We start from the raw sequence: 14,461 nt of genomic DNA on the forward strand, positions 1-14,461 counted from the left end.
AGATATGTTTTATTTTTAACCATTCCATTGTTTCCCTGGCTTTATGTATAGGGTCATTGTCCTCCTGGAAGGTGAACCTCCGCCCCAGTCTCAAGTATTTTGCAGTCTCCAAGAGGTTTTCTTCCAAGTTTGCCCTGTATTTGGCTCCATCCATCTTCCCATCAACTCTGACCAGCTTCCCTGTCAGTGCAGAAGAGATGCAGCCATGAGCATGATGCTGCCACCACCATATTTGACAGTGGGGATGGTGTGTTCAGAGTGATGTGCAGTGTTAGTTTTCTGCCACACATAGCATTTTGCATTTTGGCCAAAAAGTTCCATTTTGGTCTCATCTGACCAGAGCACCTTCTTCCACATGGTTGCTGTGTCCCCCACATGGCTTGTGGCAAACTGCAAACGGGACTTCTTATGCTTTCTGTTAACAATGCCTTTCTTCTTGCCACTCTTCCATAAAGGCCAACTTTGTACAGTGCATGACTAATAGTTGTCCTATGGACAGAGTCTCCCACCTAAGCTGTAGATTTCTGCAGCACATCCAGAGTCACCATGGGCCTCTTGACTGCATTTCTGATCAGCGCTCTCCTTGTTCGGCCTGTGAGTTTAGGTGGATGGCCTTGTCTTGGTAGGTTTACAGTTGTGCCATACTCCTTCCATTTCTGAATGATCGCTTGAACAGTGTTCCGTGGGATGTTCAAGGAAATCTTTTTGTAGCCTAAGCCTGCTTTAAATGTCTCAATAACTTGATTCCTGACCTGTCTTGTGTGTTTTTTGGACTTCACGGTGTTGTTGCTCCCAATATTCTCTTAGACAACCTCTGAGGCCCTCACAGAGCAGCTGTATTTCTACTGACATTAGATTACACACAGGCACACTCTATTTAGTCATTAGCACTCATCAGGCAATGACTATAGGCAACTGACTGCACTCAGATCAAAGGGGGCCGAATAATTATGCACACACCACTTTGCAGTTATTTATTTGTAAAAAATGTTTGGAATCATGTATAATTTTCGTTCCACTTCTCACATGTACACAACTTTGTATTGGTCTTTCATTTGGAATTCCAATAAAATTGATTCATGTTTGTGGCAGTAATATGACAAAATGTGAAAAACTTCAAGGAGGCCGAATACTTTTGCAACCCACTGTAAATATACTGTAAGTAATAATAATGGCTGCAAATTGAATCACATTGCAAAACCATTTTCATAGCAAAATGTTAGTGCAATTGGAAAATAATTTTAAGTAGGGGAGACTTATTTAATGCAGTGCTAACATTTACTGTGACCAATTCATTCAGCTAGAATTAGTTGCTTCTTATGAAGCTTCTTACATTGAGAAGTAGTGGAGGATAATTGAATAACAGACACATAGGAAATACATGACACAAGTTTGCAAAACCGGTCTAGAAGGAGACTAGCGACACCTCATACTCTTGTTCCTACCACTGGTCAGTATACATGCGCTATTTTAATTTGTTGTAGCCATAATTTTGGGCCCCCAAATGTGAGTACTTTTTTAAAGTTTTTTTGTGATTTTATGATTCATTTATCCTTAATAAAGCGGTCTACACATAGTACTGCTGGTGTTTTAAATCATTTTTATGACATATCATTGATCTTACACAAATGCTATCTGGAGGATGACTTTACTCAGTCAAAGATTGGAACAGTTTTGTGACCACTGGGAGCCTCGTGCTATGTATACAACCTTATAACGTGGGATGTTATTGGCTGGTAAGCCTTTTTCCTTTTGGATGCTGGGACTCACTTTTATTGGCTTGATAACTTAGATGTGAAGCACGGTGGAACTGTATCATATACCTACTTGTGATCTGTGCTGATTGAATTACATACAATACAACCAATTTGTTTTGACTGAAATTATTAATATGCCAAACTTACATTACACCAGTGGCGTGCCTACCAAAAGGCTGCATGTGCTTAAAAGCACTGGGTGTAGCCATGGCTAGGGGTGCCACTGTGGTGCTCAGCCACTGTGTTCTTTCACCTGGGACCTTTTTTTATAGTTTGGGCAACATTCAGGAAAATAGCAGCAGGCCAGGCAGTGCAGGTGACTGTACTACTTCCTACACTAGATGGAGCACCCCTTCATGCCCTGTGGGCAATGTGTCTCCTCGCTCTCTACACACAGCCTGCAGTGAGTGAATGTACAGAGCAACAAGGTAAGTAGAGAAAATGATCGCTGTGCTGCAGCTGGGACATTAGCAGGGAGAGGTGGCAGGATGTGTTTAGTGTTTCAGAAATTGCCTGCCATTAGTAACCATGTGCACTGGCTGCGGTAATACCAGAGTGCCCTGGATTATTGATTATTTATCCTGATCAGAGTAATTAATCAATACTGCAGGGCAGTCTGTTGTTGCAGAAGCCAGTGATACAGGTGCTGATAGCCGACTTCTGTAGTGAGCAGAGAAGCAAGCTCCAGACAATTTAGATTAGCTTGATTGCAGTAGAGATGGCCCAAACCTCCGATTTTAGGTTCGCGAACCGGGTTCGCGAACTTGTGCAAAAGTTTGGTTCGCGCGAACGTTCGCAAACCGCAATAGGCTTCAATGGGGAGGCGAACTTTGAAAACTAGAAACACTTATGCTGGCCAGAAAAGTGATGGAAAAGATGTTTCAAGAGGTCTAACATCTGAGTTTTTGCATGGATGAGTGGGATAGAGGCAAAAAGTCCCGAGGAAAAATCTGGATTTGACGCAAAGCAGCGTTTTAAGGGCAGAAATCACATTGCATGCTAAATTGGAGGCCTAAAGTGCTTTAAAACATCTTGCATGTGTATACATCAATCAGGGAGTGTAATTAGAGTACTGCTTCACACTGACACATCAAACTCACTGTGTAACGCACCGCAAACAGCTGTTTGTGTAGTGACGGCCGTGCTGGACTGGTGCGCACCATGGCGATAGTGCAGGCCATAGTGGTTTCAAGCCCATATGGTCGCCAGGCTGAGGTAGCTCAATGACAGAACAACAGTGATTGTCCAGCTGATCTAATGTGGTCTGTCCACAATTAAGCAACAACCTTATTATCTTTGGTGTGCCACCCCCCGAGACAATCATATAGCCGGTGGTCATTGCTTCATTGTGATATGCAAGCCCCTTCACCGCAGCAAGGTAACGATCACGAAGGGGAATTGACACATGTACATGCCTTTTGTTTTGTTGTTGCAGCTGCAGTGCAGCCAGAAAAATTAGGCAGGCATGTACACGCACCAGAAAAAAAAATAGGAATCCACCTGGAGTCCTGGTGGACCCTGTTGGCGGTGGCGGAGAAGGCAGTCAAGCGGCCTGCAGGCAGAGATGCTGTGTGGGGACCGACTTAGTCTTTGGGCAGGCCTGAGGGTGCTTTGCAGACCAGGCATCCGTGGTCAGATGGACCCTTGACGCAACGCTGTGTGTCCAAGATGTCACCACTTGCCTTTTAACATCACGGTACAGGGTAGGTATCGCCTTTTTTGAGAAAAAATTGCGGCCTGGTATCTTCCACTGCGGTGTGTGGCTTTGCTTTTGTGTGCTGCTTTTCCTCAGGTGGTCATCCGATTGCAGTTTGTGCTTTGTAATCATGTGCCTTCGTAAGGTAGTTGTCCCTACGCAGGTCTTGGTCTTTCCACGGCTCGATTTTTGGTGGCAGAGAGTAGAGATGGCATTGCTCTCATCTGAGGCAGACACACAAAAAATTTCCACACCACTGAGCCCTGGGGTGATGGCACTTTGGTGGTGGCGGCCAACTGAGTGTTAAGTGGGGTGCCAGAATCAGAGCAGGAGGAGGAAGATATGTCACGCTTCCGTGCGGAAGCTGAGAAAGATTAGGTGTTCTGTGTTAAATAGTCAACTACGTCCTGACAATACTGGGCACGTGCCTTCTTCTGAACACTGTACTTTGGTAGAGGGCCGCACGAAATCACAACAGTGCGACCTCGAACAGACCTGTCAGGTGGCCTGGCTCTGGCTCTGCCTTTTGTTTTGCCCATATTGGGGGGAATGAAGTGAAAGGTATGCACCGACTTGACTAATACAATGTACGGTTACACAGGTGCAGTGTACAGGTATGCAGTGACTGCTGGTACAACAATGTGCGGTTACACAGGTGCAGTGAATAGGTTGCAGTGACTGGCATTACAAATGTGCAGCTGCCTGTCACACACACATGGACTGCAATGACAGGTGCAATTACTGGTGGTATTAACAATGCCTGCGCTCACGTAGGTATAGGTAGGTAGGTGCACTGAACAGTGAACAGGTGCAGTGATTGGGATGGGATTACAAATGTGCAGCTGCCTGTCACACACACACACATACTGTAATGACAGGTGCAATGACTGGTGGTATTAACAATGCGTGCACTCACGTAGGTATAGGTAGGTAGGTGCACTGAACAGTGAACAGGTGCAGTGATTGGGATGGGATTACAAATGTGCAGCTGCCTGTCACACACACAGGTAGTCACTGAATGTGCTGGGCCTGGCAGTGGCACAGTAGGAATTAAGGTGCCAAAGGCCAGCTGCGACTGACTGACTGACTGGGCTGTATATAATGCAAATGGGCCACACACACACAAAAAAAAATAGATTACAAGAACAAGATTAGCTCTCAAAAGAGCTGTTGAGGGGTGCTTTTTTAGCAATAAGAATCAGCAAGGAGCAAGCTAACAAGTCTACAAGAGCCTAACTAAGCTTTCCCTATGAGAGTCTGCAGCAGGTCTCCCTTCTCTAATTACTGCAGGCACGAGTGAGTCCAATGCCTGACGCTGCCTACCTTTTATAAGGGGGGAGGGCCTCCAGGAGGGAGTATAGCCTGATTGGCTACAATGTGCCTGCTGACTGTGATGTAGAGGGTCAAAGTTGACCCTAACGATGCACTATGGGGCAAATCGAACTTCCAGAAAAGTTTGCGGTTCTCCACGAACGCGAACCATGGAAGTTCACCGGGAACCATTCGCCGGCGAACAGTTCGGGCCATCTCTAGATTGCAGGTGATCCTACCTCTTCTCTTTTCCCAGCTCTCCCACCCTGTTTTCTTCCCTCATGCCCCTTTTTTCTTTTCAGATTTAGTGACTTCTTTTAACAGCATGTCCCTGCCAAACAGCACTGGTGATGGCCGCAGTCCTGGTGACATTTTTCCTCTCCCACCAGGCTCTCTGTCTTGATCCTCTACCTCTTCCCCCCCCCCCCCCCCAATGCATCTCATTTTATCACTGTCCTCAGAGGAGCTCACAATCTAATCATCCCATCAATTTTTATTTTTTTTAGGGGGGGGGGGGGGATGTTGTCTGTAAATAATCAGCACTAGGTGTCAATTTACTGCGTTACACATTTCTTAATAAATTATAACATGAATTGTTTATTTGTTTGTAGATGGAAGATAATATGAAGCCTCTACGTCCTTACGAACGGATGGATACATTAAAGCAGTTCCTGGAACATGACAGACAGGTTCTTAGGTTTTATTGCCTCTGGGATGACACTCCTTCAGCTTTTGGAGACAAGAGAGAGCTTATATTACATTATTTCCTTGCTGATGACACTATTGAAATCATAGAGGTTATACCACCAAATTCTGGCCGAGATTCAGTCCCAGTCTTTCTTCATCGAGGAAAACTTCCAAAGGTAAGCAATGGTAGGCATTTTATAATTAACATATTTCTTATGCTTAATTGTATTTGAGCTATCACAGTTTCTATGGTGGTGTTATACACTCACCTAAATGATTATTAGGAACACCTTTTCAATTTCTCATTAATGCAGTTATCTAATCAACCAATCACATGGCAGTTGCTTCAATGCATTTAGGGGTGTGGTCCTGGTCAAGACAATCCCCTGAGCTCAAAACTGAATGTCAGTATGGGAAAGAAAGGTGATTTAAGCAATTTTGAGCATGGCATGGTTGTTGGTGCCAGACGGGCCGGTCTGAGTATTTCATAATCTGCTCAGTTACTGGGATTTTCACAAACAACCATTTCTAGGGTTTACAAAGAATGGTGTGAAAAGGGAAAAACATCCAGTATGTGGCAGTCCTGTGGGAGAAAATGCCTTGTTGATGCTAAAGGTCAGAGGAGAATAGGCCAATTGATTCAAGCTGATAGAAGAGCAACGTTGACTGAAATAACCACTCGTTACAACCGAGGTATGCAGAAAAGCATTTGTGAAGCCACAACATGCACAACCTTGAGGTGGATGGGCTACAACAGCAGAATACCTCACCATTCTCATACCACTCATCTCTACTACAAATAGGAAAAAGCGGCTACAATTTGCACAAGCTCACCAAAATTAGACAGTTGAAGACTGTAAAAATGTTGCCTGGTCTGATAAGTCTCAATAGAGTCAGAATTTGGCATAAACAGAATGAGAACATGGATCCATCATGCCTTGTTACCACTGTGCAGGCTGGTGGTGGTGGTGTAATGGTGTGGGGGATGTTTTCTTGGCACACTTTAGGCCCCTTAGTGCCAATTGGGTATCATTTAAATGCCACGGGCTACCTGAGCATTGTTTCTGACCATGTCCATCCCTTCATGACAACCATGTACCCACCCTCTGATGGTTACTTCCAGCAGGATAATGCACCATGTAGCAAAGCTCGAATCATTTCAAATTGGTTTCTTGAACATGACAATGAGTTAACTGTACACATGTCCACATTTACCAGATCTCAACCCAATAGAGCATCTTTGGGATGTGATGGAACGGGAGCTTCGTGCCCTGGATGTGCATCCCACAAATCTCCTTTAACTGCAAGATGCTATTCTATCAATATGGGCCAACATTTCTAAAGAATGCTTTCAGCACCTTGTTGAATCAATGCCACGTAGAATTAAGGCAGTTCTGAGGGCGAAAGGGGGTCAAACACTGTATTAGTATGGTGTTCCTAATAATCCTTTAGGTGAGCGTATATTATAAAAAAGGGGTGTTTTGGTCATACTCTTTCTTAGTAATTATATACTGCCTTCTCCTGCCTGCTAGTGGCAGTATTGACTTGGACTTCCTGGACTTTCATTGTGCCACCAACAGAGGACTCTGTGGACTTTAAGCAGCCCTAGATTTCTGCCATCCACCAGCAGGTGGTCTTATGCTGTCTGTGAGAAGGATCTGCAGTTCCTGATCTGGCCTGCAGGTGGTTCAGGAGCACGGTTTGCGGGCTCACTCCACCGGCTGTATCATGTTACTAATTGCATGGCCTATATAAAGACTGCTTTTTTTCTCCAGCCATTTGATAGAACTTTGTTATTCCCCCAGGCATGAGTATTCTGGACACTCCCGTACCTGTACCTGATCCTGATCCTGTACCTGACTTCCCTGTTTCCGAATATATATCTTGCTTTTGACTTTGTTTATGTTTGCTCCCTTGTACTACGTCTTAATCTGATTATCTGCTGCTGAACCTTGTGTTTTCGTCCTGACCTTGAGCTTGTCTGTTCCCTCCTGTACTGTTTGCTGCCTGTTATATATTTGTAAATATTAGATTAGTTAGTTAGTTAGCTTCTGGGGTATGTGTGCACACTGTATTGCTTGATTGATGGTTATTTGCATATAACTTGCACTGAATGATTGCATGTTGTTTGCATTTATTTTGCATATATGTTTGTATGCACGTCTTGCACTAATAGTGTCTCGCAATAAACCTTATTGCACATTATACCTTCAGTGTCTGTATCACTGCACACTGTGGTCATCTCCTGTCCCTCTGCTCAGGTTTGTAACACTTTTTTAGTTTGCACTAATTATAATTTCTTTAAGGACTAGCAACAGTAAAGCAGTGTCACAGACATTGGGGTCGTTCATAAAAGGGTGTGCGAAAAAAAAATCGGTCGGGAAAATACAGCATTTGATATTTTAGACTTATGTGTCCTAATTCATAAAAAATTTCACAGGTGCGGTAAAAGTTCAGTGAATTACCGAAGCCCATTGACAAAAACCTGTTAGCATTAGCAACAGCAGGAGAGAGTTACAAGCTGTTCTGTGCAGTGAGGGCATTACAATAGAAGAGGCATCCCAGACATCCCTTTAGATGTACGTTTTCTTATACTGCCTCTGCTTGCTTTGAATCTGCTCTGAATCTGTCTATTAGTCTTTCTTAACATTCTATTTAATTGCCACAGCTTAGAAGAACTTCAATAAACTTTCACATGCCATGCTTAGGTGATTTCCCTCACTAGCTCCTACACATCTTCAAAATAGGAACCAAAGAGGTTAAACACCCACACAACCTAACGTATTCAGGGGAAGCCTGTTTTGTTCCGTTCTTGCTCTGCTGCTGCCTGGGGGTTTAAAAGCTTGTCCCACTGGTGAAGGCTGTGGGTCCTATCAGATTACATCATTCAGACTTTCAGGAGAACAGGGGCTGTTTCTATTGGCTTCCTGCTTCTGTCACAGCTGCCTCTGTTTCTGCTTGTGAGTCATGGCTTCCAGCACAGTCTCCTCACAGACTCCGCACTCTTTTCACCACTTCAAAGCAGGCTGTATTATTTTGTGCCTTTACTGCATGTTGTAGGCTTTGTGAATTGACATTTACTGACATGTTGAGGTATTTACATCACAAGTCGGTAATTTACCTCACTGCACGGTGGTTTCAGCTTTTCAAGGCGGTAACAGCTTTTATGAATTAACATTTTCCTAAGTGCTTGGTAAAGTCAGCTGTTTTCTGCATTACCGAATGCAGTAATGCTTTATGATTCAACCCCATTGCCTCAATCCTCCTGCTGATGGAGCTTGAACTATTATGGACTTCTGCTGCTCACCAGCAGATGGCCACTCCAGTCTATGGACTGTCTATGGACACAAACATTTGCAAAAATGTAAAAAGATTCAGGACTGAAAAAAAAAAAAAAAGGTTAGTAAGGAAGATTATTGTGTTGTCGGCAAAGTCCGCCACATTAAACAATTCCCTGCCAGTCTGAGCTCCTAACCAAAATAGCCAGTGGTCCAATGCACATGGTGAATAGAAGAGGAGACAGGGGACACCACTGCTTCACCCCATTTTTGATTGGGAAAGTATCTGAGACCAACCCCATACTGCAGACTGAGGGCAGTAGGATTGGTGTAAAGCAGGAATGTCAAACTCAAATACAAAGTGTGCTGAAATTGTACACTGGGACCAAGTCGTGGGCCAACCTCAATGTCTACTGGCTGCCTTCCTCCTTTATAAAGTTCCCAGGTGTCTAATGGCCCCCTCCAAATCCTATACAGTTCCCTGGTGTCTAGTGGTCCTCCCTCTCCTATACAGTTCCATAGTGTCTAGATGAGGCTCCCACCCTCCCATGTACAGTTCCCTAGTGTTTAGTGCTTCCCTCCTACCTCCCTCATATGGCTTCCCTGGTTTTCTAGGGCGTCAGCTTCAATATAGCTTCTCTGGTGGTCTAGAGTGGGCCAAACATAATGCAAAGTGGGGAAACCACTTGAGGGCCAAATTTAATGGCTCTGAGAGTCAGATTTGGCCCGTGGGCCGGAGTTTGACATGTATGGTGTAAAGGCTTCTGACTCCATACAGAAATTCACCAAAGATCCCAAACATTTGGAGAACTGATTTCATATATCTCCAATGGACCCAGTCGAATGCCTTCTTCGTGTCCAAAGAAAGGAGAGAGAATGCGCTCGACATGCCCCCATTCTATCTATCAAACCTTAAAGCAGGAGGATTAGCCATACTATGCCAGGGAAAAACACATATATAAGAAGATAAATAATTGATCTACTTACAAAACACATGTATTGTACTGTCCACGTTTTAATTTCAGTGAATTGTATATAGTAAATTAAGAGAATTCTGTTCCTGTTGGGAACCATGTCTTTTGCCCACAGTTTGAGGCTAAATACTGATGTCATGTCTTCCCTTAACTTTTTTTTTCTTTTCTCCTTCAATCGCTGAGTCACCTCAGCCTTGCTTCTAAACACAAATGAGCAGAGGATCATGTTTCAGCTAGGCAGAGAAAGTGAAGAGGAGGAATATATTGTAGATATGCAATATGCATCTTCCCAGTGTACCACACTCCATATTCATTTCACCTGCTCTGCTTTCCTCACCTTACTCAGCTTCTCATGAATTGTTAGCTCTCCTGAAATCTCTCTCTCCCTCCAGCAGCTCAAAAACCTCACAAACATTTAAATCCCATTCACATTTGTTTACTCTCTCCCTCCTACTCTTACTTGCTGCTGGTGATATATCACCTAACCCTGGGCCACAGCCTGCTGCCAGACAAGCATCCCCTGCTGACCCGCTTCACAGCTCTCTGTCCACAAATAACCTCAACATCCATCCTTGCCCCAACCTTATTTCCATCCATCTCACTCACAAACATGCTCCCCCTACCCTGCGGTCTCTGGAATGCCAGATCCGTCCGCAATAAACTTACAGCGGGCCACGACCTCTTCCTCTCCAAATCCCTCACCATCCTCGCACTCACTGAGACATGGCTTACCCCCTCTGACTCTGCCGCAGAGGCTGCCCTCTCATATGGGGGGCTTCACCTCAGTCACACCCCCAGACCAGTTAACAGGCCAGGGGGAGGGGTGGGTCTGCTCCTCTCCCCATCCTGCACATTCCGTGTCCTCACTCCACCTTCCTCCCTACAATTCACATCATTTGAGGCCCACACTATCCGCCTCTACAATCCCCTCCCAGCCATTGTTGCAGTCTTATACTGCCCTCCGGGCTCCACCAATATTCTGCTGCAACCAGCCCCCTAACCCCTAGCCCTGGCGCACTACCCATACTCGCAACCTCCAGAGGGAAACACATGCCATTGAACGAAAATGGAGGAAAACTCGACTAAACCAGGATTTCTTACAGTACAAGACTAACCTGCTGCAGTTCCACACTGCCCTTGCTCATGCGAAGCAGGAATACTTTACCAAGCTCATCGGAGCACAAGCTTCCAATCCCCGGCCTCTTTTTGGCACCTTTAACTCCCTGCTTAAACCCCCCCCACCTTCTGTTTCCTCCCTCTCTGCCACAGATTTAGCCACCCACTTCACCAACAAAATAGTCTCCATCCGTCAGGAAATATCCAATCTTTAACCACTTGAGGACCTAGGGCTTTCTACCCCTTAAGGACCGGCCACTTTTTTTCCATTCAGACCACTGCAGCTTTCACGGTTTATTGCTCGCTCATACAACCTACCACCTAAATGAATTTTGGCTCCTTTTCTTGTCACTAATAAAGCTTTCTTTTGGTGCTATTTGATTGCTCCTGCGATTTTTACTTTTTATTATATTCATCAAAAAAGACATGAATTTTGGCAAAAAAAATGATTTTTTTAACTTTCTGTGCTGACATTTTTCAAATAAAGTAAAATTTCTGTATACATGCAGCGCGAAAAATGTGGACAAACATGTTTTGGATAAAAAAAACCCCATTCAGTGTATATTTATTGGTTTGGGTAAAAGTTATAGCGTTTACAAACTATGGTGCAAAAAGTGAATTTTCCCATTTTCAAGCATCTATGACTTTTCTGACCCCCTGTCATGTTTCATGAGGGGCTAGAACTCCAGGATAGTATAAATACCCCCCAAATGACCCCATTTTGGAAAGAAGACATCCCAAAGTATTCACTGAGAGGCATAATGAGTTCATAGAAGATATTATTTTTTGTCACAAGTAAGCGGAAAATGACACTTTGTGACAAAAAAAAAAAAAGTTTCCATTTCTTCTAACTTGCGACAAAAAAAATGAAATCTGCCACGGACTCACCATGCCCCTCTCTGAATACCTTGAAGGGTCTACTTTCCAAAATGGGTCATTTGTGGGGTGTGTTTACTGTCCTGACATTTTGGGGGGTGCTAAATTGTAAGCACCCCTGTAAAGCCTAAAGGTGCTCATTGGACTTTGGACCCCTTAGCGCAGTTAGGCTGCAAAAAAGTGCCACACATGTGGTATTGCCATACTCAGGAAAAGTAGTATAATGTGTTTTGGGGTGTATTTTTACACATACCCATGCTGGGTGGGAGAAATATTTCTGTAAATGACAATTTTTTAATTTTTTTTACACACAATTGTCCATTTACAGAGATCTTTCTCCCACTCAGCATGGGTATGTGTAAAAATACACCCCAAAACACATTATACTACTTCTCCTGAGTACGGCGATACTACATGTGTGGCACTTTTTTGCACCCTAACTGCACTAAAGGGCCCAAAGTCCAATGAGTACCTTTAGGATTTCACAGGTCATTTTGAGAAATTTCGTTTCAAGACTACTCCTCACGGTTTAGGGCCCCTAAAATGCCAGGGCAGTATAGGAACCCCACAAATGACCCCATTTTAGAAAGAAGACACCCCAAGGTATTCCGTTAGGAGTATGGTGAGTTCATAGAAGATTTTATTTTTTGTCACAAGTTAGCGGAAAATGACACTTTGTGAAAAAACACAATTAAAATCAATTTCCGCTAACTTGTGACAAAAAATAAAATCTTCTATGAACTCGCTATACTACTAACGGAATACCTTGGGGTGTCTTCTTTCTAAAATGGGGTCATTTGTGGGGTTCCTATACTGCCCTGGAATTTTAGGGGCCCTAAACCGTGAGGAGTAGTCTTGAAACGAAATTTCTCAAAATGACCTGTGAAATCCTAAAGGTACTCATTGGACTTTGGACCCTTTAGCGCAGTTAGGGTGCAAAAAAGTGCCACACATGTGGTATCGCCGTACTCGGGAGAAGTAGTACAATGTGTTTTGGTGTGTATTTTTACACATACCCATGCTGGGTGGGAGAAATACCTCTGTAAATGGACAATTGTGTGTAAAAAAATCAAAAGATTGTCATTTACAGAGGTATTTCTTCCACCCAGCATGGGTATGTGTAAAAATACACCCCAAAACACATTATACTACTTCTCCTGAGTACGGCGATACCACATGTGTGGCACTTTTTTGCACCCTAACTGCACTGAGGGGCCCAAAGTCCAATGAGTACCTTTAGGATTTCACAGGTCATTTTTGTTTCAAGACTACTCCTCACGGTTTAGGGCCCCTAAAATGCCAGGGCAGTATAGGAACCCCACTAATGACCCCATTTTAGAAAGAAGACACCCCAAGGTATTCCGTTAGGAGTATGGTGAGTTCATAGAAGTTTTTATTTTTTTGTCACAAGTTAGCGGAAATTGATTTTAATTGTTTTTTTTCACAAAGTGTCATTTTCCGCTAACTTGTGACAAAAAATAAAATCTTCTATGAACTCACCATACTCGGTACGGAATACCTTGGGGTGTCTTCTTTCTAGAATGGGGTCATTTGTGGGGTTCCTATACTGCCCTGGCATTTTAGGGGCCCTAAACCGTGAGGAGTAGTCTTGAAACCAAATGTCGCAAAATGACCTGTGAAATCCTAAAGGTACTCATTGGACTTTGGGCCCCTTAGCGTACTTAGGGTGTAAAAAAGTGCCACACATGTGGTACCGCCGTACTCAGGAGAAGTAGTATAATGCGTTTTGGGGTGTATTTTTACACATACCCATGCTAAGTGGGAGAAATATCTCTGTAAATGACAATTGTTTAATTTTTTTACACACAATTGTCCATTTACATAGAAACTTCTCCCACCCAGCATGGGTATGTGTAAAAATACACCCCAAAACACATTATACTACTTTTCCTGAGTACGGCGGTACCACATGTGTGACACTTTTTTGCAGCCTAGGTGCGCTAAGGGGCCCAACGTCCTATTCACAGGTCCTTTTGAGGCATTTGTTTTCTAGACTACTCCTCGCGGTTTAGGGCTCCTAAAATGCCAGGGCAGTATAGGAACCCCACAAGTGACCCCATTTTAGAAAGAAGACACCCCAAGGTATTCCGTTAGGTGTATGGCGAGTTCATAGAAGATTTTATTTTTTGTCACAAGTTAGTGAAAAATGACACTTTGTGAAAAAAAAACAATTAAAATCAATTTCCGCTAACTTTTGACAAAAAATAAAATCTTCTATGAACTCGTCATACACCTAACAGAATACCTTGGGGTGTCTTTTTTTCTAAAATGGGGTCACTTGTGGGGTTCCTATACAGCCCTGGCATTTTACGGGCCCAAAACCGTGAGTAGTCTGGAAACCAAATGTCTCAAAATGACTGTTCAGGGGTATAAGCATCTGCAAATTTTGATGACAGGTGGTCTATGAGGGGGCGAATTTTGTGGAACCGGTCATAAGCAGGGTGGCCTTTTAGATGACAGGTTGTATTGGGCCTGATCTGATGGATAGGAGTGCTAGGGGGGTGACAGGAGGTGATTGATGGGTGTCTCAGGGGGTGGTTAGAGGGGAAAATAGATGCAATTAATGCACTGGGGAGGTGATCGGAAGGGGGTCTGAGGGGGATCTGAGGGTTTGGCCGAGTGGTCAGGAGCCCACACGGGGCAAATTAGGGCCTGATCTGATGGGTAGGTGTGCTAGGGGGTGACAGGAGGTGATTGATGGGTGTCTCAAGGTGTGATTAGAGGGGGGAATAGATGCAAGCAATG

At 43.9% G+C, this 14,461-nt stretch overlaps 1 protein-coding gene across 1 annotated transcript in view; it reads left to right on the forward strand.

The window, feature by feature from the left end:
• Positions 1 to 14,461, forward strand: part of EFHC2 (EF-hand domain containing 2) — a 234,940-nt gene that overhangs the window by 73,460 nt on the left and 147,019 nt on the right. Inside the window, exon 5 of the mRNA XM_068269830.1 lies at positions 5,376 to 5,627. Within this exon, the coding sequence (XP_068125931.1) occupies positions 5,376 to 5,627 (252 nt within the window). The remainder of the gene's footprint in view (positions 1 to 5,375; positions 5,628 to 14,461) is intronic.

Source organism: Hyperolius riggenbachi, chromosome 2 (assembly GCF_040937935.1).
Source record: "Hyperolius riggenbachi isolate aHypRig1 chromosome 2, aHypRig1.pri, whole genome shotgun sequence".
Lineage (NCBI taxonomy): Eukaryota > Metazoa > Chordata > Amphibia > Anura > Hyperoliidae > Hyperolius > Hyperolius riggenbachi.